Here is a 27367-nt window from a genome sequence, read left to right as displayed (position 1 = left end):
CGCGTCCTGGCTGGCAGCGGCGGTCACGAGGCTTCTGTTTGTGTCAGCTGAGTGTCGACCGCGCGCTGTCTTTCCGTTACTCTCGCTTCCTCCTCTCCACTCTCTCTAAGTTCATTTCAGTCAGCTGCTGTTAATGAGAAACGATGCTGTCTCTGGAGGAAGCACGATCCAGGCTGCAGGCGGCCGGTCAGTCTCACGTTTTGCGCTTCTGGTCCGAACTCGGTCCACAAGAACGCTCCGCTTTACTCGCCGAAATTGCCACCCAAGACCCGGACTGGCTTGCTAAGCACTGTCGAGATGCAGCGGCTGAGGCGAAGGCGACCCTCGGAAATCCCGACTCCGTGCAACGGCTGGACGAGCGTATGGAGCCTGTTGCTCCGGAGTTCTTAGGAAGTGTGAAGAAAAATGACACGGAGACGCTGCAAAGTTGGCAGGAGCAAGGTACATGGCGGCGGGGTGATTACATGCAAAACGGGATGGTTTACAAGTATAAAAAGGCACTGTTGCGTTTTGTGGAGTGAGCCATCACGTTAGGTTAAAGCGTTATCTTTATACGCCCACAGGAAGACTCCCAGGATTTATCAGATTGAAAAGTGAATGACAGGAAAGATAAGGGGGTTGTGTGGAAAGGGCAGGATTCCAGAGTGTCCATCGAGAAAGTGGTGGCCCTGATGAGTAAGAGTTCTTCAGAGAGACGCCGGTAAATTAGTTAATGCAAATGCCCCATAGAGACAACAGTTAAACGTGATGTTCATGAAAATGGGTCGAGAATTTAAAGTGTGTAGTTAGGAGTGACCAGTGAAGAAGTGAAAGCTATCAGGAAGAGAACTTTAGCTTCTTTGAGTGTAATCAGCAGACTAAGTAAGATAACAGGGTTTAAAAGAAAGGAGCATGGAAGATAAATTGCAAGCATAGTAGTTTCAGCCTGGTGTATGCAGTACCACTCAAAAGCTTCGACATACCACCTCATGAAAGGTTTTTCTTTATACTACTTTCTGCATTTTAAAATAATGCAGTACATCAAACAAATGAAACAACACATACGTGACCGTCATCATCAAGTCCTTCCATGAGAACCCTGAATACAATGAGGACTGATTGATGTCATTTATATTAGGTAGAATGCCTAGAGGGGGCTGGGTGGTCTTGTGTCCTGGAACCCCTGCAGATTTTAGTTTTTCTCCAGCCCTCTGGAGTTTGTTTTTGTTTTTTCTGGCCTCCCTGGCCATTGGACCTTACTTTTATTCTATGTTAATTAGTGTTCACTTATTTTAATTCTTATTTATTTTGTCTTTTTTTCTCTTTCTTCATTGTGTAAAGCACTTTGAGCTACATTATTTATATGAAAATGTGCTATAGAAATAAATGTTGTTGTTGTGACAGAGCTGTGGATTGTTTTAGACAAGTAAGCCCGCGATTCGCTAGTGAATCGGAAATCCAGGAATGGCAATCAGTTTCTGTTCCGTCCGATATCTGGATGGATGACATATCATGGAGGGTGGGTGCGTCTGGGGAAATGTCATTTAATTCAATACGCATATCTGTACTAAAGCGGTTTCGTTTTGTGGAGACGTGATTCTGTTGCCTTTGCTGACACCGTCTGCTGGGATCTATATTACTGGCACAGTGGATTAGAGCAAGTGTAGTGAACAGGTTGTGTTGTTTGGGCGCCACCTACTGACTCTGGGAAGCCGCTGTGTTTGACTCTGCGGCATGCCCCACAGCGCAATATGCGCCTCGGTGGGAAGCCGCTGCGTGATGAAATATCATAGAGGGTATATGCGGTGGTGTGGGCTGTCGCGTCCAGGCGGCTGTACAACCTTGCGTGCACGCTTTACCTCAGGTGTAGTTCACAGGTCGTAGGCATGGTAAAGTTTCCATTTAATTCACTAACCCTATTTGAACTAAAGCGGTTTCTTTGTGTGGGCGCCTTCGTTCATTGTTTGTATCCATGACTGTACAGGTTGTGTTGTTTGGGCGCTCACAGGTTGTGTTGTCTGGGCGCCATCTACTGACTCTGGGAAGCCGCCGCGTTTTGGGAAGCCGCTGCGTTTGACTCTGGGGCGGGCGCTGCCGCGTTTTGGGAAGCCGCTGCGTTTGACTCTGGACTCTGGGGCAGGCGCCAAGGCCGCAGTGCGCATGCGGGCGTTTGACTCTGGACTCTGGGTGGGCGACAAGGCCGCAGTGCGCATGCGCCTCGGTGCGTCCGCCATGCATAAATTAACTGTGGTTTAGTAAGATAGATTTGTAGATTATTTTAGTTTGTCTTTACAAACATGATGTCGTGTATCATTGTTATGCTGATGATATGCAGCTGTACCTCAAAGTTAGTCCTGACATCATCTGTAAAAAAAGATGTTGAAATGCTTTGAGGATATTAAATATTGGATGGCACAAAATTTCTTACATTTAAACAAAACTAAAACAGAGGTCATTATTTTTGGTCCTACCACATCTGCAGTTGAAATCGGCACTCAATTAGGCTTCTTGGCAGCAATGATTCATAATGATGTCAGAAATCTAGGTATCATCTTCGAGTTGTCACTAAGTTTTGAAAAACAAATCTCCACGGTAGTAAAGTCCAGTTTCTACCAACTGAGGCAAATTTCTAAACTAAAATCCTTTCTTTCACAGAAGGACTTGGAAAGAGTCATCCGTGCCTTTATTACATCTCGGCTAGATTATTGTAATTCCTAATGTGTAGGACTGCCAAAATCTGCTCTGACGCATCTTCAGCTGGTTCAAAACGCTGCAGCTGGATTTTTAATTGGGTCTAGAAAAAAGGATCATATCTCCCTCATTTTAGCCTCTCTCCATTGACTACCAGTGAGGTGTCGCATTGATTTTAAAATCTTGTTGATTGTTTTTAAAGCCTTGCATAGTCTCACTTCAAAATACATCTGTGACCTACTTCACCTCTATGTGGCACCAAGAGCATTGAGGTCATCTAGACCAGGGGTAGGCAACGTCGGTCCTGGAGTGCCACAGTATGTGCAGGTTTTTGTTCCAACCCAGTTCCTTAACGAGAACTCAATTATTGCTAATGAAGCACATATTGCTTAAGTGACATTTTAATGCTTCATTTTAGTGGTCTCGCTTGTTAAGGTTCTCCAACCTTAATTGCTTATTTCAATCTTAAACTGCTGCATTCAGTGTTTTAATTGCTCCTTATTAGCAATAAGATGTAAAAGACAAAGCAGCCAGCAGTTCTCCAGCTAGCTTTTTTCCAATTACATCTGTGTGTGTTCATCATGCACGGTTTGATTTAATAAAACACTTAATAGAAAAATGTGACAGACTGAAAATGATCTGTTTTAGGCTTCAAATCATTTGGATGATATCCTTGGAAAGGAAAAAAATCTACGCTATAAAAGCCTTACATTGCACAGACTAACAAGCCATAAAATTAAATAAGATCTGAGATTGGCAATGATTGGTTTCTAATTAAGCAATTGGGTTGAATGAAAACCTGTAGCCACTGCGGCTCACCAGGACCGACATTGCCTACCCCTGTTTTACATCTTATTGCTAATAAGGAGCAATTAAAACACTGAATGCAGCAGTTTAAGATTGAAATAAGCAATTAAGGTTGGAGAACCTTAACAAGCGAGACCACTAAAATGAAGCATTAAAATGTCACTTAAGCAATATGTGCTTCATCAGCAATAATTGAGTTCTCGTTAAGGAACTGGGTTGGAACAAAAACCTGCACATACTGTGGCACTCCAGGACCGACGTTGCCTACCCCTGATCTAGACAACTACTCCTTGTAGTTCAAGAGCTGGGCTGAAGTCTAGGGGAGACAGCGCTTTCTCAGTTATTGCTTCTAGGCTTTGGAATGACTTGTTTTTTTATATCATGTCTTCATCCTCTATTGAGGTTTTTAAAGCCATCTTTAGACCTACTTGTTTTCTTCTGCCTTTCACTATGTATACAGGGGGTCCTCAGGTTACGACACGGCTCCGTTCCTACAACAGTGATGTAAGCCGAATTTTGGTGTAAGTTGAAACACACCCTAGCCTAAGTCACTTACCTATCCTAACACATTTGCAAAATCATAATCGAACATAAAAACACAACTAAGCCACAGAAAAAGGAAAAGGACATAAATATACTGTACTTTAGTAACAGAAAAATGAGTGTAAAAAAATTCCTTACCTTTATTCCTTCTGATCTCTTTACAATGTCTAATTTCACTTCCATCGTGATGGCTTTCCTCTTCTTTGAAGCAAACCATCTGAAAACTCTGACTTTTGTTTAGGAGCCAAGATAAGGGCCAAAAAGTCACCAAACAAAGCAACACAAATGGAACACTTCCTCCACGCGCAACCAAACTAGTTCGCGAAGTCCCTCACTCATATGCCACGTTACTGCGTATTCTTCCGCCATGTGCAACCAAATTAGTTCGCCCATGTAGTCTGTATGTACGATGCTAACGGTGTAAGCCGAAACACTCACGTCTCAATTTTTATTTTTAAGGTTTTATGGGAGGGAGCGTTGTAAACTCGAAACATCGTATGTCGAGACGTTGTAACCCGAGGATCCCCTGTAATGGGATTGTGGTGGATGTTATAATTGGTTGTTTTATTAATCTGCTTCTGCATGATTGTTTGCATTGTGTTTGTTTTAATGCTTCTTTGTACAGCACTTTGGTGCAACCTCTGTTGTTTTAAATGTGCTTTTATAAATAAATAATCTAATCTAATCTAGTCTAATATAATCTACTGTAGATTCTTCAAGTAGCCTTGCTGGCAGCATTGCTTACTCATTGCAGGCTCTGTGTTGAGGTAACCACCTGGCACGCTTTTTCAGCACTTCTTTTTGGTGGGGTTCAAAACATTTAAATATTTGTTTTATGTATATTTTGTGTTACAAACAATTTTCAAGTATTTAAATATAAGAATTTCGATAAAAAATGTTTTAAAGATTTTGCAAAACATACACGTAATCAGGTAAATCAAAACATTTGACTGATATTATATTAAGTGTCCCCCATAATTTTTGGGACACATTTTTCCTTGATTTACCCCTCAGCTGCACAGTTTAAAATTATAAATCAAAGAGTTCAAATATAATAAAGTGCATGTTACAGATTATAATTTAAGGGTAGCTGTATACATTTTGGTCATACCATGTACAAATTACAACACTTTTTATACATGGTTCCCCCCCCAAACATTTTTTACAGGTGTAAAAGTGAATTCTGGGTGGTGAAAGCACACATGACACTAGTATTAAATGTACTCTATATATATATATATATATATATATATATATATATATATATATATATATATATATATAATATACTATTAAAGAGTTACCCAAAGGGAACTACATGTAAGAGTGGAAAGCAGGGAAGTGGAATCCTCTGTTCCTCAAAAATGGGTTGAAAATTTAAAGTGTTTAGTGATTTAAGAATGATCAGTAAGGAAGTGACAGCACATATGACAAATATAATGCACACAGTTTGAGCCATTGGACAAAGAAAGGTACCAGATTTAAAGCAGACCTGAAGATATGTAGGATATTAAATAGAAAAGTGAAAAGCAAAGAAGATGAAGATGCCCAATGGGCTTAAAGGAATGTCAAGAGTAGCTGTCAGGAAAGAGGCAGCCTGCTGGGCAAACCAGATATGAAATTGACCACCGGGGAGGGCAGGACAGGACACATAATGAGAGTTCAGACAGAATGAAATGTTTCATAGTGAGCTGCATTTCTTTTTTATATGTACATTTTTATTTTGTTTTCAAAAAGCACATCATTACAATGCCATACTATTTAATCAAACAAATAATAATAACAACATGACAGATAAAACCATTTACTTAAAAATCAATACAACAAAAACAAAGATACAAAGAAAAAAAACCAAAGCAAGATTCAACCCCTTCTCAAAAGAAAGCGAGAGATGTAAAATAAACAAATAAATAGGGGTGTAATAGTAAAGGGTGACCAGCAGTGAACTGAATACAAACTAAAAGAGAAACTAAGAAAAGCTTGCTAGGAAAGTTTTCCAGTGGAAAAAAATAGCAGAAGGACAAGACAAGCCAGGTACAAAGGTTTGTCAAATTTAGAACCGGAGACATAGGATAGTGATTTTAAATATAATTAACTGGGTAAAGAGAATTTCCATACTTTAGCAGTGATTAATATTACTGTATTGTGCCAAATAATAAGCAGCTTACAGAATTTCCCTGGATTTAGTAGTTAGTCTTGTAATGAGTTAGGTAAACCTGACTTTATATACACTGTACAATTTTCTATAACTTTTAAAAGGCAATATGAACATGATTTATGTTCATGTGTAAGTGTTCTTTTGGGTACTTTGGTTTTCCTTCCACATTCCTAAAGGCACGCAGGTTAGGTTAACTAGTGATTCCAAATTAGCCCTTTGTGAATGCAGGTATGAGCATGAGTGGGCCCTGTGATACACTGGCACCCCGTCCAGTGCTGAGTAGTGCCAGGAAAGGCTTCAGCCCCCTGCGATTGTAAATTGGATTAAGCAGGTTTGAAAATGTTATGATGTCTTAATTAATAATCAATTTCTAAATATATTTGTTTAATAGTTGAGATGTAAAGGTGTATTGTACTGTACATATGCTATGAAAGGTGTTGAATAATATAAAGCCTGAGAAAATTAACTTTAATTTTTTTGTGATAAGAAAAAAAATAGCAGATTATGAAGTTGTATTATAGATTTGAATATTTAAATTGTTTTCCAGTGTAAAATTATTATTGAACAGAAATATCTCTTGTTCAAAGCACCATGTGCAGACAATGATGCTATAAACTATTTATCATACCAGAATTCAAGTTTTTCCAAAGACTGCAACAATGTTAAAAAAATAATAATAATAAATACAACAGACTTATTATGTTGTCTCATTATATTAAGATGTTAATAATAATAATAATAATTCATTACATTTATATAGCGCTTTTCTCAGTACTCAAAACGCTATCCACACAGGGAGGAACCGGGAAGCGAACCCAATACTAAATTGGATATCAGGGAGAGTTTGGTGGTGTGAAATGAAGCCGTTTACCTAAGAGAACTAAATCTGTCCAGTTTTACAGTTCGCCTTAGTTGAATTAATAAACCAGAAACTACTTCTCTGTCAGCACCCATGGGGAATCTGTGCAATTTTATTCTTGTACCACAAGTCTATAAGGGAATGGAAACCATTCACAGGGTTTAGTTGCTTCTTGTAAATAAAGTATTTAACATGCTCATTCAAATGAGAAGAGTAAATGTGGTATATTTCAATCATTTTTGGAGCAGTAAGAAGAGTATTGTCAAGTATGAAGAGCAGATTGAAATTATTAGTTTCAAAGTTATTTTGAACCAAAGTGGAGTACATTTATAGAGCGCTTTGAGTAGTGAGAAAAGCGCTATATAAATGCAAAGAATTATTATTATTATTAAGTGATGTTTACAACTAGAGCATTGGCAAGTTAAATGGTTTGCATTAGTTCACAGAGTGCTTGCATTTATACTGTAAATTTAGATGCGATTAAGCATAAATGCTCATAATCCAGAGTAGAGGTGTAGATATGGGTAGGCCTGATGTGGTGGCATTTGTCCTAGATGAAGTTGCAATCACATTACCAAATTAAATTATAACTTGCCCTTTATGCTTTAAGTGCTCCTGTAATTTTATTTCTCAAAGGATGTTTTTTTCTTCAAACTAATCTCATGCTTATTTAGAGATACTAGTAGCTGTACTTACATTTTTATTATTAGAAATACTGTGGGGAGCTGTTAACATGAGCTGGTCTGATTTAAAATATGCCTTAGATGTGAAACTTCATATTTAAGTACTGTGCAGCAGTAACATCTGTGAATTCTTGCACATTATTTGGAGATGTCATATTTACTTAGCTTGTGCTAAACGTTAACTGCTCTTGGATATTCCACTGAAAAGGCCCAGCCTAACCCTGCTCATTCAGCCTTTTGAGACAGCTCTTATCACAGAGATGCTGATTTAATTTTCCTTACCTTCACTGTTCTAAGCTGGCAGAGTCTGTTCTCTTTGGAGACCTGCTAAGAATAAGGGTAAAACAGTAACATTAAGGGCTTATTTAGATATGTTGTCCATAGCTCTTTCACTTGTTAAATGTTAACAGGTTGACAGATAAGACTATAGATAAGAGTACAGCAGATAAGAAAATGTGATAAACAATCCCCATTCTACTGTGAATAAAATTACAGACTTAATCAGTGGCAGATACAAGAAACAGCCCAGGTCTTAAATGAAAGCTACAGGATTAACATAATTGACATTTTCTATTAATTTGTCAATTGTTTATATGTGGTCTTAAGCAGTAATTACAGTAACAGCTGCAATAGCTGGAATCTTTTATGCAACACTATAGCTTAACTGGGGGCACACCTGTCACCAGTGCAAAGTAGCTGGAGACCCTGTCAGCAATTTGAAGAGTCTAGAGAGAATGTCATGCATAGGTGAGCCAGAATCACAGTATTGATACTTAATGTGTATCTTCCTAAAATAATGGTACTAGGGTTGCTGATTTATAAAGTGTCCAACATTGAAGTTTTTATTTTACCTCGGAGTTCAGACATCAGGAATGCACTGATATGCAAGTTCTTGATCAATACCAATAATCAGTCTTTTCTATGTAATGTCTGCCAGCACCTATACTTATACTGAGACTTATTTTTTCCTGTTATTTTGTTGTATATTTTGTTCATACCTACATTTCTAAAGAAGTTCTCCACGGGCCTTAAATGAGGTAACATATTTTTCCTTAAACATTTCTTACCTTTGAGAATTAGTTTAGTTTCAGAAACAAATAAAATTAACATACCCTCTTAACGTTTCTGTTGTTACTTAGTTGTTTTAACTGCAAACATTTAAAATCATCTTACATCAAAAAGTAAAGACATTTTGAATATCTATGGAGAGAATTTGGTGTATCTTTACATTAAAATCCTGTGCCAGTTTTCTTCTATATAATTAATGTTACAAAAACATTCTCCCTACTTGGGTTTTTTTCATTCTTCATGATACATGTCCTTATTATTAATTCTGTTTTTAAAAATGAAGCTAGAAACTAAGTATCTGCAAAGGTGAGTACCTAGATAACAGAAAATAGTATTGCAAACTGGGAGGAAGTGCTAGCGTAACAGATGGTTTAGAGTTCCTTTGTCATTAGGCTTTTTACCATCACAGGAACTTTGTTTTCAGGAAAAAAATTAGTTCCTGTATGAAGTAGGCCCTGGGCCACTCGTGGTCCCTCTCCACTTTTGTGTGTTGCGTTTCCATTGCACAACAGGAAGTTTAACCTTTATGCAAAATAAGCAACATGCAAAGAAGAGTGATGCAGTGCGAAGTGAGGCACGTTTGAGAGTTCACAGGGAACTTATAGGGAGTGATTGCAGTTGCAATTGCAACTTCATGGTGGACATAATTATTTCAATGCAGTGTATGGCATGGTACAACGGGAAGGTGGGTATGAAGATTGACATGTTGCAAGGTGCATCACTGCATTTTTACTGATAACTCTCCAAAGTCCGAACTACTAACTGATTTGTAAAAAGGTACCGGAGCTTGAGCTCAGCCAGTCTGCATAATTTGTCGCCCAAGCCCCCTCCCACAATCATTCTTGGTGAAAGGAAAAGTACATACCCTGGAGTAGGGGCTAAGAAAAGTACCAGGAACTACAAAATGGCTTGAGTTCCTGTAGTGGGAAGGCTACAAAAGTTCCTAGGTTTCTAAAAAGTCTCTGGTTCCTGAAAAAAAGTTCATGTCGTGGGAAAGTTCGTTTTGTTTTCAGTGTCATTGTCATGATATAAAATACTCAAAGATCTGTCTTTCACAAGCTATAGTGTTCCTACAAAACACACAACTTATCTACTCTCCATATATAAAATCCTAAGCCTAAAAGTGCAATGATTTTGTGCAACGTTTTTATGTCATGTTTTTTGTCACATATATATGGTTGGTATCATTCTTTTCAGAATTTATCGAACTTTAATGTGATCTTGTTAGATTTTCAGATTCTTATTCCATTTATAAAATTATAAACTAAAAAATGCCAAGAACTCACGTCCCGCAAGACGAGACTTTGTGCCAAGAGATTTAACCAAGCCCGGGGCCAGAAATAAAAGACAAAGAGTAGGACCGCTGCTGTACAGGCTTTTAAATGTTCGAAGCGCAGCGCAAGATGCAGATCAAGCCAGCAGCTGATCAAGCAGAGAGGAGGTAAAAAAAAAAACTATTTGTTTCCTATTGTATCACCGTTTAAGTGGGGGTTTCAGAGGAGTGATTGTGTCTCCTTGGTGTGCGTTCAGCCCCCCTCCTCACAGTGCGAAGTGTCTGGCGCTTAGCGCAGGCCTTAGGAAGGCATTTGGCAAGCGAAGCAAGCTGGGGTGGGGGGGACACCCCCTAGTACAGTATATTAATAATTCTGACAAGGAGGTTCCAAAGCACGCACTTTCTAACTAAATCAAATGCTTCTTTCTAGCAAAAGAAACGTCACTCCTATAAAATGGTCATTAGACATTTGTGTTACTCAGGCTTCGGTCAGTAGATTACATGTTGTTAAAACTTAATCCTTATGTGAAACAGATGTGATAATAAAAGGTTAGGAATAATTTATTCATTAGTGTTCATTTTAGTAGCAGGTTTTACAGTAAGCATATGTTTTGTAAACATATACAAATGGCATAATATTGTGTTTCTGCTAATGTAAAAAGTATACTGATATATAGAAAAAAATACTAAGCTTACGGAAAATGGAACAAAGAGAGGTTAAAAGGATAATACAGAAATTAACATTCCGAAATGAAGTTAGCCATGTCTGACACAGTTTCACAAGGCAGGCATAGATAGTTACAGTGACAACTATAAAATACTTAACTATAATAAAGAGGGAAGACTATAGAGTGTGAAGCAAAAATTAAGTTAATATAGTCAAGGCCTTGGCAGACTCAATTTTAAGAGGAAAAAAACAATTCAATTTAAAGGATAAATGTTAATATAAGATGTACTGTATACCATGTTTATGTCTTCTGATGTCATATATGTTTAACTGTATCTGACCCCATTAATTTGACTGTAAAGTCAAAAATACATTGAATGAACTTCATTAAATTCTCTTCAGAGTTCAGTTAGCTGAATGTATTTTTTCATGTAAATTCCAGGCTTGTTACAGATATCGGAGAACAAAGTGGCTGTTCTGCTGCTTGCCGGTGGTCAAGGTACTCGCCTAGGAGTATCATACCCCAAGGGCATGTACAATAGCTGAATGTATTTTTTCATGTAAATTCCAGGCTTGTTACAGATATCGGAGAACAAAGTGGCTGTTCTGCTGCTTGCCGGTGGTCAAGGTACTCGCCTAGGAGTATCATACCCCAAGGGCATGTACAATGTCAGCCTTCCCAGTGGAAAAACTTTGTACCAAATTCAGGCTGAGCGGATACGTAAAGTGGAAATGCTTGCGGCAAAAAAACATGGAGTGAAGTGTACTGTGCCATGGTAAGAAACTGAAGCATTTTAGAGGATTTCTACATACATAGTGGATCTTTCAGAGCCATTTGAAAGAGATGACAAACTACATAATCTGTATTTTTAGAAGAAACCTGTTCTTTAGCAGTTATTAATGATACAGTTTTTGGGTTGTTTTCTGTTTTCAAACCTCAGATTAGTTTAGATAGTGTTTAGGTTTAAAAAAAATCACATGAATGTGTCTAATAATGTAAAGAGATGTGTAGTCACTAAGTGGAGCCTCTTTTAAAATAGATATGACATGTCTGTAAGGAACATTTTGGTTTTGTATAAATGAAGCATGCAGGACATTTTGTAACATTTCTAAGTGTTTCTAAGGTTTGGATAAAGCCAATATACACTTATTCCCATTAACTGCACATAAGATAGGTATTTTTACACTGTTTTTTATCTTCATTATCTTGTAATTTTGCTGTTAGTTTAATCAGAACTTGATTTAGTATTTTAATCTACAACACAAATAGTGTATCCCCGTGCCACATTTCTTTTCTTTGTTCTGTATGTTTTCAGTTGAGTTTACTGTACTTTTTCATACAATACTTATTTTTCTGCTTAAAAACATTATTAACAGCAGATGACGCCTTTACGTTTTAACACTGTTTAGATGCATTTGAGTATTTATTTAAGCTGAGTATAGCTTCCTGCAGGAATTATGATATAATGGTTAAGGTATTGAATTTTAAACCATAAGGTTATTGTTTCAGTTCAGTCCTATGATTCATTTTGTGAACCCAAGCAAGTCACTGAACCTGACTATGTTTCAACAAAACAAAATGTGTAAATAGTTGTAATATATAAACTTGTATACAAATATAAAATAATAATAATATTGTTGTTATTCTAATAATAATAATTATTAATAATCATAATGTATTATCCTTATAATGGTTACAGGTATATCATGACAAGTGAATTCACACTGTCACCAACAGAGAAGTTTTTTGAAGAAAATGATTACTTTGGCCTGGACAAGTCCAATGTGATCATGTTTGAGCAAAGAATGATACCTGCTGTCTCTTTTGATGGGAGAGTGATTCTAGAAGCCAAAAGTAAAATCGCCATGGCACCAGGTAAGAAAATATTTTGAAGCAACTAGTAGGGTAAGGTAGCACGTAAAAAGTCTTTTGCGTTACGTTGTCTGATTGCTTTTTAAAGTAACAAGTAACCTAACTTAGTTTTATTTCTGTGTCTGCGTTGTTATTATCATAGTGGCACTTGATGTAAAGCAAGATGTACACATACCAGTGTGCTGCTCCTTTGCAGAGATCAATCACAAAACCAAGCAGAAGAGTGTGCTGCGTGCAATCCGACAGCAGAAACAATATTAATAAAGTGTCACTTTAGTTTTAATCCATTGATTGGATGATGCAGCAGCCAGTGTTCATACTGCAAATCATTGGTGGCTTAGGTTGAGGATGTGAAAAAAGAATGGATGTTATTTACTTCAGAGCACATGAAGAACTAAACATATTTATAAAACACCAGACAGTTGTCACAGGTTCATGCTTGTTTTCTTTTATCTCCTTTTTGTGCAGTTTAATTATGTTGGAGCGTTTTGCCAAAGGAGATTTCAAGAAAATTACTTGTGCATATAAATGCGTATTTTTAAGAAACCAGGTTTCTGTCTTATTCAGGTTATTCATTTTATCCTGGCTATAAACAGGATGTGCATGTAAGCACACTCAATGTTATGTGACGTATGTGATTAGTATACTGCATATTTGCTGTACTGCCTAATTTTTACACAATTTACTAGACCTTCTCCAAAATATATATTTTTGCATCAGTACTTTCCAGTTTCATAGTTTATGTATAAGGAAGTTTTATGTAGTTTCACAAATGGTTTTTGTTTATAGCGAGTGATCCCTCGCTATATCGCGCTTCGCCTTTCGTGGCTTCACTCTATCGCGGATTTTATATGTAAGCATATTTAAATATATATCGCTGATTTTTTGCTGGTTCGCGGATTTCTGAGGACAATGGGTCTTTTAATTTCTGGTACATGCTTCCTCAGTTGGTTTGCCCAGTTGATTTCATACAAGGGACGCTATTGGCAGATGGCTGAGAAGCTACCCAACTTACTTTTCTTTCTCTCTCTCTTGCGCTGACGTAGGGGGGTGTGAGCAGGGGGGCTGTTCGCACACCTAGACAATAGGGATGCTCGTCTAAAAATGCTGAAAGATTATCTTCACGTTGCTACCTTCTGTGTGCAGCTGCTTCCTGAAGCGACATGCTGCACGGTGCTTCGCATACTTAAAAGCTCAAAGGGCACGTATTGATTTTTGACTTTGTTTTTCTCTGGCTCTCTCTCTCTGTCTCCCTGCTCCTGACGGAGGGGGTGTGAGCTGCCGCCTTCAACAGCTTTGTACCGGCGGTGCTTCGCATACTTAAAAGCCAAACAGCCCTATTGATTTCTGATTGTTTGCCTTTATCTCTCTCTCTGACATTTTCTGCTCCTGACACGCACTCCTTTGAAGAGGAAGATATGTTTGCATTCTTTTAATTGTGAAACTGAACTGTCATCTCTGTCTTGTCATGGAGCACAGTTTGAACTTTTGAAAAAGAGACAAATGTTTGTTTGCAGTGTTTTTAATAACGTTCCTGTCTCTCTACAACCTCCTGTGTTTCTGCGCAAATCTGTGACCCAAGCATGACAATATAAAAATAACCATATAAACATATGGTTTCTACTTCGCGGATTTTCTTATTTCGGGGGTGGCTCTGGAATGCAACCCCCGCGATGGAGGAGGGATTACTGTATTACTTTTCTTTGGTGCACATGCCTTTGTCATATGTGTTTTTTAATATGTCCATGCAACTGTTAAAATCCAAGCTGTCTAGTCATCTACTGAAGAGTGGTTCATTGTTTTACATCTAACTGTAACATTGCTCTCTCACCATTGTAAAAATCTTGCATTATCTAGAAATTAAGTGATAGTAATGTTTAAATTGTATATGGTTATGTGATGTACTTAAAATAGTTATTTATGGTCATTTAAAAAAAAGCATGAATAGAAATTATTTTTTTTAGATGGGAATGGTGGCCTTTATCAAGCTCTAGATGACAATCAGATTCTTGAAGATATGGAAAGACGTGGCATTCAATATATTCATGTTTACTGTGTGGACAACATCCTGGTTAAGATGGCAGATCCTGTCTTTATTGGATTCTGTGTTAAGAAAGGAGCAGATTGTGGAGCAAAGGTATTAAAGGTTGCATGTTGCTGATTTATTTATTTTACAACACAGATTTTAGACTTAAAATAAAAATGCCATTCTTTCATTTTTGAAATATGCAGTATCCTCATGCTGTGTGTTAGAATAAGCTTAGGCTTGTTGTGAGCTTAGGTGCCATGTTACATTCTGTTGTGAGATTCAAATGTATTAATTTCTTTTTAACAAATGAAGATGTTCTGTTGCATCTTATGAGGACATTTCGTTAGGAAGGAAACTGTTCTTGTTTATAAAAAGCTGACCTCCTGTGCTTATATTGTAACTTGTAGATTTTACTTTTTAGTGCTCCCACCAGAACCTTTGCAATGTTAATATTAAAAAAACATTATTGCTGCTGCTATTCATGCTTATTGTTGCTGTATTAATAATAATAATAATAATGTTTCTATTAATCCAGCACTTTTTAGTGTTGGTGTACTTTATCCTTTTTTGAACATTTTTTTAAGATGTTTTGGATTTGCCTTTGTTTTGATGTCAGGTGGTAGAAAAAGCGTACCCCACAGAGCCAGTGGGGGTTGTGTGTCAGGTTGACGGAGTCTATCAGGTTGTAGAGTACAGTGAGATCACAACAGAGACTGCAGAGAAACAGGATGCCTTTGGATCTCTGGTGTACAGTGCTGGGAATATCTGCAACCATTTCTTCACTCTGGATTTTCTAAAATCTGTTTCTGAGTGAGTAACCTAGATTCTCAGTTACTGTTTTGTACTGCCACATATGAAGTGCTCCAACATTATTAGTGCTGTCAGCATAGCCTTTAGCCACAAAAGTGCAGACGTCAACCTAGTAGAAATATTATGGTAAGACCGTGGACCATTTGCATAGGACAGCAAAAAACACATTGTGCTGTGCTGCTAAAGCACTTTCATGAGGAAGTATGCACAAAACAGATCTTCAAAGCAAACGTGAGAAACTGATTAGTAATTGGGGAGAAATTTGGTTGCCATTATAGCTGTTAAAGTATGTTCCTCCATTTGTTTTTAAGATATGCTTACTTAACATAATTACTATTAACTGATTTATTTTTCTATTGCATTTATTTCACTAAAAATTGATATAATTTATGGGATATACAGTATCCCTATTTCATAAAAAATGACTAGTTTTAATTAAGCAAGGATTACATTGTTAAATAAATGTCTTTTAGAGCGGCACAGTGGTACCCTACTGCCCTGGGCAATCCTGCTCTGGATAAAGTAGGTCAGAAAATTACATGACAGTGTATACCATTTAAATGACTACAATAGTTATTCTTAAATATTTAAGTAACCCTGTATAGTTTGCAGATTATAACATCCATTTTTATGCTAATAAAGGAGATATTGGTGCAAAAATAGAAATTCATTGCTAAATGAAACAAAATTATGTATTGTAGGTTCATATTTTAAATGAAGCGTTGGTTTTTATTTTTTTGTAGGGAGCACTAATTGAACTTGTCTGAGTAATGTTTGGAACAATTACATGGTTACTAAAATGTCTCTCCTACACTTAACTTCTGTCTTCAGACATGTCATTCAGCTTAAGACTTACAGTGAATTTCCATCCATCCATTTTCCAACCCGCTGAATCCAAACACAGGGTCACGGGGGTCTGCTGGAGCCAATCCCAGCCAACACAGGGCACAAGGCAGGAACCAATCCCGGGCAGGGTGCCAACATACCGCAGGACACACACAAACATACCCACACACCAAGCACACACTAGGGCCAATTTAGAATCGCCAATCCACCTAACCTGCATGTCTTTGGACTGTCGGAGGAAACCCACGCAGACACGGGGAGAACATGCAAACTCCACGCAGGGAGGACCCAGAAAGCGAACCCAGGTCTCCTAACTGCGAGGCAGCAGCGCTACCACTGCGCCACCGTGCCGCCTACAGTGAATTTCAATCTTAAGAAATGGTGTTAGCAGTTGGTGCTCTTTTTTCCACTTCTTTATTTAATTCATGTTCAGTAATCATAAACACTGACAGTATTGTCTCTGCTCCTTTCTTTTCCGTGTAGATTTATAGACTTTAACTGTGTTAACATTTTTTTCTTAAACTAATAAATAATTTAATCATATTAGGATGCAAAAAAAATTTTTTATTTGTCTTTAAACCAGAATACTAGGAGGACCTGAATACTTTAATGTTTCAAATCTGTTGTTAATGTAAAATTACTTTTATCCCTAGAAAGTTCAAAGACAAGCTAAAGCAGCACATTGCAATTAAAAAGGTACCATATGTTGATGAGGATGGAAACCTAGTGAAGCCACTCAAGCCAAATGGAATTAAAATGGAGAAGTTTGTTTTTGATGTTTTTCAGTTTTCCAAGTAAGTATGTTAATTTTAAATGATTGAAACCTTAGCTTTGCTCAAAAAAATAGAAATATTTCTATGTTCTTGTCAGAAACTTTGTTGCTTTTGAGGTACTCCGAGAAGAAGAGTTTTCTCCTTTGAAGAATGCTGATACTGCAGCTCAGGACAACCCGACAACTGCTCGGTGTGCCCTCCTCTGTCAACATTACCGATGGGCCCTGAAAGGGGGTGCTCGATTTATAGAAAGTGAAAATCACAACTTAACAGAAAAACCGAGGTGAGGACATGCATAAATGGTGGTTGTATATTTGGGTGAAACATTTACTAGACAATCTTTACAAAATGCTGTACAACTATTCTATAAGAATAGTGAAGTCATTTATTGTCCTTTTTTATTTTCTTATATTGAAATGTGTTATGCTCTTAAGGATGTAGTTTATCAACATTATACTTTAACACTAGAATTACCAAAGCCTATGAAAAAACTCATAATCCCGGCCCACCTTAAATCTGTTCGCACCTCTCAGTCAGCGTCTTTTGTGTTGTAAATGTGTCGATCAAGACAAACAGCAAGCAGCCTGCTATCCCATCCACCCAAACCACCGCCACAGTTCAATTCGCAAAGAAGGTTCTCAGTGCTCAGTGTTTATCTTGTAATGAAGTGCTGGAGTTATAGAGGGTAAATAATATATTGTCATTTGGAATACATATATTTCATTTGTGCTCCGTATCTACAACAATCTGTGTTAGGGTGAGATATTGACATGCCCCTAATATGACCGCTTTGGTGGTACAGAAGTAAGAACGTCTGACTCGTAATCAAGACGATCGCGGTTCAAACCTAGATGCCTCTGTTTTGAGTAGTGAACTGCTCTTATTCTTACTATTATAGGATAAAAACATACATTTGATTTGAGTCTGTAACAGCCGGTGTAAATTTATGGTACTTGTAAAAGTTAGCTTTTTTTTTTTTTTTTTTTTTAATTCAATTTTATTCTCTCAGTCACGTTCACGCTCTAGCCGATCTGACACTGTTAGCTTTCAAATAAAGACGTGCTATAACAGAGGTGAACATCAGAGAAAGAGAACAGAAGACCGCTCCGCAAGAAATGTCCACTCACATATTAGAACAATGCAGCTGCACCAGGTGTAAAGGAGAAAGATGGCACCATTTGGATGCAGCAAGAGGTCGGGCGTCATCCTGCCAGTCAGTCTGCCCCACACGTGTCCTTCAAAGAAAACCAGCAGGGCTTACAGAGCTTGCCAATGTATTGTGCAAAGTCCCGATTGTGATGATGTTTTGTGATGGTCTTTACATAAAAAAACATTTACATGTTACTTATATAAAAACCAGATCGAATGTTATTTACTTCGATTTATTTGCCTATCTTCCTACAGCGTAAAGTCACAAGTAAACTGCAAAGCTTTCTGTGTTTGGTCGACACTGGCATGCTCACAAAGTACATGTGTACTAAAATTAAAAAAAAAAAAATTCAATTTATTGCACATCCTTTTAAATGTTCAGCATTATTTTTCATGATTTTTCCCCTTTTAGGGAGTGGAGTGGTTTAGAAATTAAAAAAATATATACATTTTTCTTAATTTTCCTGAGCTTCAGTCACGTATTTTTGTCCTAGTCTTGTTAGTATTTAGAGATTTTTTTTTTTGTTCTTTATTTCGTCTTATATGATTTCTCGTATTAGAAATTTGTTAGTTTTCGCATACCCCTTGGGGTCAGAGCGCAGGGTCAGCCATTGTACAACGCCCCTGGAGCAATTACAGGTTAAGGGTCTTGCTCAAGGGCCCAGCAGAGTAGGATCTCTTTTGGCAGTGACGGGGATTCGAACCGGCAACCTTCTGGATACCACCGCAGATCCTTAGCCTCAGAGCCACCACTCCGCCCTAAAAAAATAAATACATTTTTCTTAATTTTCCTGAGCTTCAGTCACATATTTTTGTTCTTGTCTGTTAGTATTTAGAGATTTCAATATACTTTAAATTATTGTTGTCCTTTTTCTTGTCTTAGATTGCTGTTTTCATGTATATTAAAATGTTGTGGATAGCAGCTTCACAATTGTTAAACCACAAGAGCCTGAAGCCCAAATACAGCACAACACAGCCTTGTATTTGACTTTTTTTTGGGGGGGAGACAACACAGTCGCACTACAGCTCAGTTCCATACAGCATATGTCATTCGCAAAATGGCATGGAATCTAAACTTTTCAGGAAGGACTTATGCTGCTTTTGAAATGACTGTTTTGCACTCAAACCCTCCTCATCACATTCTCAAAAATGCCTCCTTTTGTGTCCACAGGTTTCTATATATAAATTTTGCAGTGATAACTTCACTCAAATCGTTGATTACAGTTTCTATTCCTTGCCATTATGAGCTAACAAATTCACAGATGTCATGCACTGAAACAATGTAAGGTACTGCAGTAACCTGCATCACTGACAAAATTGTTTTTATTAATTTTCACATATGGGGCACATTCAGAATATTTACTTGCAAATTATGTTCAGCAGTTAAAAAAAAAAAATCAGATATGAGGCAAAAATCAGAACAGAGTCGCTTTTTAGCTGTGGTTTTGATTGTAGTTTTAAAAGACTCACTCTTGTTCAGATGGGGTCAAAAATCACCACATTAAACAAGACTGATGTAGTGCTAGATCTGCAAATGCTTAACAATATTTATGAAAACTTTCACTTCAGTATAATTTATTCTTATGAAGCATACACTTACAGTAACAACATTAGAAGTGCAGTAGTTTTTAAGACCAGAGCTCTCAAACATAATAGAGAAATATGTTAGTATTCTGAAAAATTTGATTATATCCAAAAATATGTAAGATTTTGAAAGACATAAATATGGACATAAGACATAAATATGTTATTAAAAACAAAATCCCACGTATTTTTGATATTCCACAAAGAAGTTGTTTTGAGTGTGTTGCCTTTTTAAGAACATTAGATAAGTGATGTGTTTTATCAACGTAATTATAGGTAAAATATCAGGACAGTTTACATTATGAATTCAGAGGATGACTGTATCAGCAAAAGAAGATTGTATAAGCATCTCTCTGGAAAATGTAGCTTAGAATTCCATCCATTTTCCAACCCGCTGAATCCGAACACAGGGTCATGGGGGGTCTGCTGGAGCCAATCCCAGCCAACACAGGGAACAAGGCAGGAAACAATCCCGGGCAGGGTGCCAACCCACCGCAGGACACACACAAACACACCCACACACCAAGCACACACTAGGGCCAATTTAGAATCACCAATCCACCTAACCTGCATGTCTTTGGACTGTGGGAGGAAACCGGAGCGCCCGGAGGAAACCCACGCAGACACGGGGAGAACATGCAAACTCCACGCAGGGAGGACCCGGGAAGTGAACCCAGGTCTCCCAACTGCGAGGCAGCAGCACTAAGCTTAGAATTATTATATAAATTAAAAAAGAAAAAGAGAACATTCAATACGTCAAGTTAATTTGGTGATTTGATTGCCGTTATTTTGTCCAGATCCTTTTCAAAGGCAGTCGCAGTCTGTGCTTAAAGTACAAAATCCAGTGGTTTGTTTCAGATTCTGACAGCTCAGCATGTGAAGGTCTGGTATTAACATTGCATGAATTTATGATTCATTTACATTGGTGTTCTTGAGTACAAAATTTACTATTTAACCAAAAGATTACAGGTATAATATCAAAATGATCATGTTTTAATGTGTCTCTCTTATTTTGTTTTATTTGCTTATTTAACAGAGTACACTAGAGCACAGTCTGTACAGTGTTCTTAGGGGCACTTCTCATCCATACATTTTTATTGCAAAGCACTTTAAGTTAATTGAATTGTTAATATGTTAATAAAAGTTGCAACTGCTATAGCCAGCATCCTCATGTCATATATCACACAAACATTCCTTTAGGTAACAGCTGCACTTGAATGATATTTTAAAAGATCAATTATTGATCTTTGATGGTACCCCTTGTAATTCTCTTACTTTGAAAAAATGGCAAGCCGTAAAATAAAAGTAAGAGAAGCGTAGTAGCGAAAAAGTGATGTTATGGGAAGTGATATGAAGAATAATGTGCATGAAGCAAGCATGAAAAGTAAAACTTCAAAAACAAAATAGTGATTTATCATGAAAAAATGAATTCCTCCTAATAATATAAGTCAGTAGTTTGATATGTAATCCCTGATAATTGCTGGTGGTAGAGTGTGAGATTTTTAAAATCAAAGGAGGAATGGTGAAACTAACTTAGGACAAAAAGGAAATCATTTAATGATGGATTCATGATGTGATGGCCTGGCATCAGATTGCTGGTCACTTATTTCTTCCTGCCTTTGAATAAAATTGTATTAATTGATTTTTTTTCCATTCAATTTAGTTTAAAAGCTCATGAAAATCCTCCTGGTGTGATTGAAATTTCCCCTTTGGTATCCTACTGGGGTGAGGTGAGGAATTCTAAATCACTACAGTATGTGACCTTTCTATAATATTCACCATATATCTATTCACCTACTTTCTCTTTCCACTTCTTAGGTAAAATAGCCACCCGTAGTAAAAATGCGTCTTCATCTGTGCTTTTTTTTTAGCATTGAAATGTGCTTCTGATTTCAGTACATTTTAGTAAATCCTTTTAACTGTATCTGCCCATTGCTTTGAGAGAAGGTGCTTCATCTGAAGCCCACCTTGTAGATAATCTGTCATCATCAAGCCCATCAACATTTACCTTTTAGCTATGTTTTTTTCAGAAATTATATTATTACTATTATTATTTGTAATACAGTAATAATAATTGTTGTTGATTAAGTTGGTAGTTTTATTCACCAAGGTATAATTAAATGTATCAATAACACCTAATTATAGTACCTAATTAATAATACATTTTATTTAATAGATGCCTTTCTTAGCACTCAAGGTCACCTTACAATAAAATTAAACAACATTAGTAAAATTAAAACAAGAGAATGATAAATCAAAAATCAATTAATAGCAAACAAACATAGATAATTGGCAGTAACAGTGCAAAATTCACAATTGGTATGCCAGTTTGAAAAGATAAGTTTTGTAATTCTTCAGTATGTATGCTGATGTGCTGCTTTTTTGTTGAAGCACCTGGAGACCAATATGCTATTTCATGAAGTGTGAAAAATGACACACAGTAGAATTCTTTCAGCTGCTGGAGTTAGCAAGTACACTCGCGCATTCTTCTTCTTCTTTCGGCTGCTCCCGTTAGGGGTCGCCACAGCGGATCATCTTCTTCCATCTCTTCCTGTCCTCTCCATCTTGCTCTGTGACACCCAGCACCTGCATGTCTTCTCTCACCACATCCATAAACCTTCTCTTAGGCCTTCCTCTTTTTCTCTTGCCTGGCAGCTCTATCCTTAGCATCCTTCTCCCAGTTTACCCAGCATCTCTCCTCTGCACATGTCCAAACCAACCTGCATCTCCCCTCTGCGCATAATTGTATTTTCATAAATGTGCAATGCTAGGTTTTTATGTTGGATGATTGGAAGAGAGTCTAATGGAGGGATGAATCTACATTACAAAGAGAATCGTGTATCATAAAGAGTAAATGAAAGAATGCTGAAAGAGTGCACGACACCTTCTGTCAAGCATGGTAGAAGAAATGTTATGGCGTGGGGCTGTTTTGGTGTTGACAAGGTGGGAGACTAACACCGAGCACATGGAATACTAAGCAAGCAAGGTTATCTCTCTGTTTGACAACAGCATGCTCTCTCCTTTGGACAACACCTGATCAATGCCAGTTTCATGCAGGAGGACAACAATTCAAATCACACCTATTTGGTTAGAAGCAGTTCACTAGAGTACTGTCGATGGACTGGCCAGCATGATTGGTTAATCTGAGGCACATTGAGCTGGTATGGGCACAACTTGATTGTAAGGGCAGTGAAAAGTACCATACAAACTAATCACATCTATTGGTAGTGCTGCAGGAAGCGTGGGGTAAAGCTTCATCTGAGTACCTTAAGAAAATGCCAGCCAGAATGAATAAATGCCAAAACAGTCATTGCAGTATATGGATACACACAAACTTTGAAGGACAGAATCATAATTTGGAATAAAAATATTAACTTGTGACATGGATATGTTGACTTGGACAGATATAGATCGTTATGTATGTATATATGTATGTATGTATGTGTGTGTGTATACACACATATATTGTAGTAGGGTGCGGGATAAGGAAGAGTGAATCCAAAAATACTTGGGAGTGCCAAAAGGGCAAGCCCAGTTTAATTTGAACAAAAGAAAAGTAAACGAAAACATGCACATGATTGTGCTAAAACAAACATCTGGCTCATAGACTTGTATTCTGCTCTAGTGCCGTTCTTAATGCCAGTCTGGAGTTGTCCGGACTAGTTGAGTTCCCCTGTCCAAATGAAACACCACCTTCTCCGGACATCTCTCTTTTATATAGGGTGGAATGGAAGGGGGTGGGGCTTCTCTGGCTCTGTTGCCCTCAAGGGGGCGGATTCTCAATGCTGTGAGGGAGAAAAGAGACATGACCTCTCATTCCGGGGTGGTGCTACATACCTTAGGTAAGCCTAGAAAGCAATCCCCTGGTATGGTATGTGTGACAATATGTGTGTGTGTGTGTGTGTGTATATATCTTATATATAAACGTCAATGCGTGGAAATGTGTTTGTCTGTCTGAGAGGTGGTGTCGGGGTAAGAGCTGCACCTCCGAGGAAACAGAAACCTCGCTTAGCCGCTAATAACACAAGCGAGGCCAGCATGTCAGTAAAATGAAACCTCAGAAGAAAGACAAAGTCGCTTAGCTGCTAACATCAGCAAAATGGTATCCCTTTTACTTTTCCTCCCGCCGCTAAGACACAAGTGATGCAAGCACATCGAAAAAACGAATCCTTCTAGGAGAGAGATGCCCAGAGTAGTTCCTTTCAATTACCTGATATCTCCACATTTCAGGTTTCTTTTTTATTCTTTTTACAGCACGGGCTTTCACAACTAGTATATGTATGTATGTATATATGTATGTATGTGTGTGTGTATGTGTGTATATATGTGTGTGTGTGTGTATATATATAATCGTTTTTGCTGCATATTTTAATTTTTCTTTGTTGAATAAAAGTTCCCATTTCACATGAAACTTCCTTTGTGATTCTAAACATTTCACAGATATTGTTGGTTGCGCATTGTCCAGGTTTTTTAAATGCACAGTATTAGTTAATGGTAGAAGCAAAAACAAAGTAGACAATGATCGGAAATCATTTCATTAAAAAGAGAAATAATAAGGTTATTAATATCAACAGCACAAGCGATGCAGTAATTTGATGTAACACAAGTATCATTATGACTTTACTCGAGTATGAAAGGTTGTTATACTTTACAGTAGTACAATTAGTTCTAACCGATTCCTTTTTCTTTCTTTCTTTCTGTAGGGCCTAGAAATGTACCTGAAAGGCCGAGTTATTAATGGCTCAGTGGTTCTTGATGAGAAGGAAGCTGAAGAGATGCTGAAGACTAAACAGCATTAGTGATGCGGCTGATTTCGCTCTTTCAAGGCTACCAGTTAAATTCTCCGCACATTTCAGGTCTTTGTTAAATGTGGCATTTTAGTTAGGGAAAGCTGGATAGACACTGTGGGACGCAGAGATGTGAGGTAAGAAAGTTACCAGTAAATGCAAGAAAATTTCACATGCCACAGAGGGCAAATAAAAGTAACTAACTGAGGGGCTTCTCTGGTTAAAGGCAACAGAGTCATTCTGTGGCAGAAGTCTAACTTGTACTGCTGATGTTCATTTCACTGGTTGTATTAGACAGCAGAAATAGGACGATTTCAGAAGGAAGGAGCTGCTTTACTCAAGAGATGGACCAAAAACCTACTTGACATGCAGCCACGTGCAGCCTACTTGATTTAAAAAAACGTTAAATGCTTAATATTCTAAGTGAAAATTGCTAAGAGACACATAAATACGGATTTATGTGTATTTTCTACTGTACATCTTTGTTTTATTTTTTGGGCTAACTGGTTAGTTCCGTTGCTTATCAGTTTTCAGGTATTGAAACTGAACATGCTGAAACTATACTCACTTAAAAAGTGCCTTATATCCGGATCATTCATTTTAAAGTGCCTTAACTTTTGAAAGCCAAACACTACCAGAATACAGAAATATTATTTTGTGAGATGTCAGCCTTTTATTCACCCTACGTCAATCCAGCATTTTTTCTTTCCTTATAGTACATATGTAATGAATGGGAAGTTTGTCAAATTGTACCTACAGGTTGTTTGGTTTCAAGTCAGAACGGTTTCTCTACCTCTGTGTTTTGTTAGTTTAAAATGTTTTGTTGAAACACAAACGTGTCAGTTGTACGAGTGTGTTAGACTCGCACTCTGCTTCTTCTACGCCTTGAAGCTCTTATACTTTGTGGCGTTGGCAGATACGGTGTGTGTTTTTAGCTGGAACACAACAGCTTTACCAAAGACGCAGATGCCCTGTCAAGAAACGCTACACACACAGCAACCGTTTCAGTTCTAGTGTATTGTAAGGCCTTGTGTTTGCAGTACACACACCCTTTCCAAATTTTATACTTGTATTTTATTAGCTTTTCTTATGCACACTCAAGACATTGGAAGTAAACCAAATGCAGAGATAGTTTAGTTTATTTTATTTTGTTTATTATAATTTCTAGCTAAAAAAAATAAAGGGACTTTTTTTATTGTGAAGAAACCTATGCATACAATTTGTTGACATAAAGATTGTGAAGTTAAGCACAGCTTTAAAATCCGTTGTCAAAGAACACACAGAAATACAGCAGTGCATTGTGGGTTTGTTGGCTTGTTTTCCTTTCACTGTGATTTTGATGAAATTTACCTCTCTGGGCTCCTACTGCTTTTCCTCACATTGGACCACCCCATTCAACGAAGCTTTAATATGCCATCTTAACACTCAAATGGATGGGCTTGAGTACCTAATACATAAATAAAGTGCTTACTGAATAAATGCCATGCACAATTATGAGTGTTCTGTGTTCTTGAAAAATGCTGGCCTTTCTTTGAACGTTGATGAGAATTGAGAGAGAAGGTCTTCATTTTCTGTTCATGATTGATTTTGCGTACGTTTATTGATTTAACAACCGTAGAATTTCTTGTAAAAGTTTCCTCTGGCCATTGTTTGTTGCAACATACTGGAAATGAATTGGTGCCAGCCGTCATTCTTTGCCCTCGATGTCTGATCTGCTTTTTCCACATTAGAATCAGGAGTACTATGAGTGGGTATTTTGCAATACCTTAAGTACTTTTTCCAATAAGATTTGTGTTTAAATTTTCATTCTTTAATGCAACATATTATTGAAAATTAAATTTGGAGAGAGAAAAATAATTGGGCACCTTAAAAAAGAGAATATGAAAGAATGAAAAATAAAAACTATATTTAACAAAAATATTTTTTTTGTCTAAAATAGGAGGGAATTGTGTGGTAGGCATTCGGGAATGTTGTTGAGAATTTTCTTAGCGACTACGGCACACCAAACTACATCCAGATTGTCGACAGTCTTGTCGCTAGAAATTCATGTTGTGCATTCACTCTTGGACTTTTTCTTGGTGCAGTCACTGATGAACACGATGAAAGGTTTCATCAGGTCATAGCAACGGTGGAAAAGCAGCACCAGGGCAAGTGGACTCCATCAGTGCAGGCCGCCTGTTGTTGGGACCCTGAGACGAGGAGCAGCAGCCGCGGAGCACAAGCAGCAATCAACGGCAAAACATTTTGATCTCCGTTTGAACCAACGCAGTGTGCCAGCGTTATTACGTGGTTAAACACACACAATTCAGTAAAAGTTCATTTCATGTTTCTTCAAATTCCTCTGAGAGACAGCGAATCTGAAATTAGATTTATGTTCAACTTGAACTTGTCTATCATACAATCACCAAACATTTTTTAGGAAGCAAAACATTTGAAAAATCTTGTTGTGTTGTGTTATTCTAATTCATAATTAATGTAAGGAAGAATTGTACTGTGCTATGGACACAAAAATAATTATCCTCAACACCGATAATATAAAAAACATGGAAGACAGCAACAAGCATCTTGTGGTAATTCAGAAAAAATATCCACAGTAAGTAACTCCGCTATCTACAATAATCAATGGAGGGTCTCTGAAATGCGTGACATTAAAACTATTTGAGTTAACCCTATGGAGGAATATTTTGGACAAAATTAAATAAGTAAATAAATAAAGAAATGTGCAAATAAAGTCCTAAGCAAATTCACAGTAAATACATCCATCCATCCATTTTTCAACCCGCTGAAT

General features: G+C 37.4%; 1 protein-coding gene across 1 annotated transcript; it reads left to right on the top strand.

Annotated features, from left to right (window-relative positions):
* uap1l1 (UDP-N-acetylglucosamine pyrophosphorylase 1, like 1) lies at nucleotides 1-26073 on the top strand. Its single transcript, XM_028808609.2, has 9 exons — nucleotides 1-441; nucleotides 11300-11504; nucleotides 12429-12604; nucleotides 14566-14738; nucleotides 15247-15440; nucleotides 16940-17080; nucleotides 17157-17342; nucleotides 21456-21522; nucleotides 24496-26073. The coding sequence occupies exons 1-9, from the start codon at nucleotides 144-146 to the stop codon at nucleotides 24589-24591; spliced, it is 1536 nt and encodes a 511-aa protein (XP_028664442.1). The 5' UTR covers nucleotides 1-143; the 3' UTR covers nucleotides 24592-26073.
* The last annotated feature ends 1294 nt before the right edge of the window (nucleotides 26074-27367 follow it).

Source organism: Erpetoichthys calabaricus, chromosome 9, assembly GCF_900747795.2.
Source record: "Erpetoichthys calabaricus chromosome 9, fErpCal1.3, whole genome shotgun sequence".
NCBI lineage: Eukaryota > Metazoa > Chordata > Cladistia > Polypteriformes > Polypteridae > Erpetoichthys > Erpetoichthys calabaricus.
The sequence above is the reverse complement of the archived record's forward strand: the minus strand, read 5'-3'. Positions and strand labels throughout refer to the sequence as shown.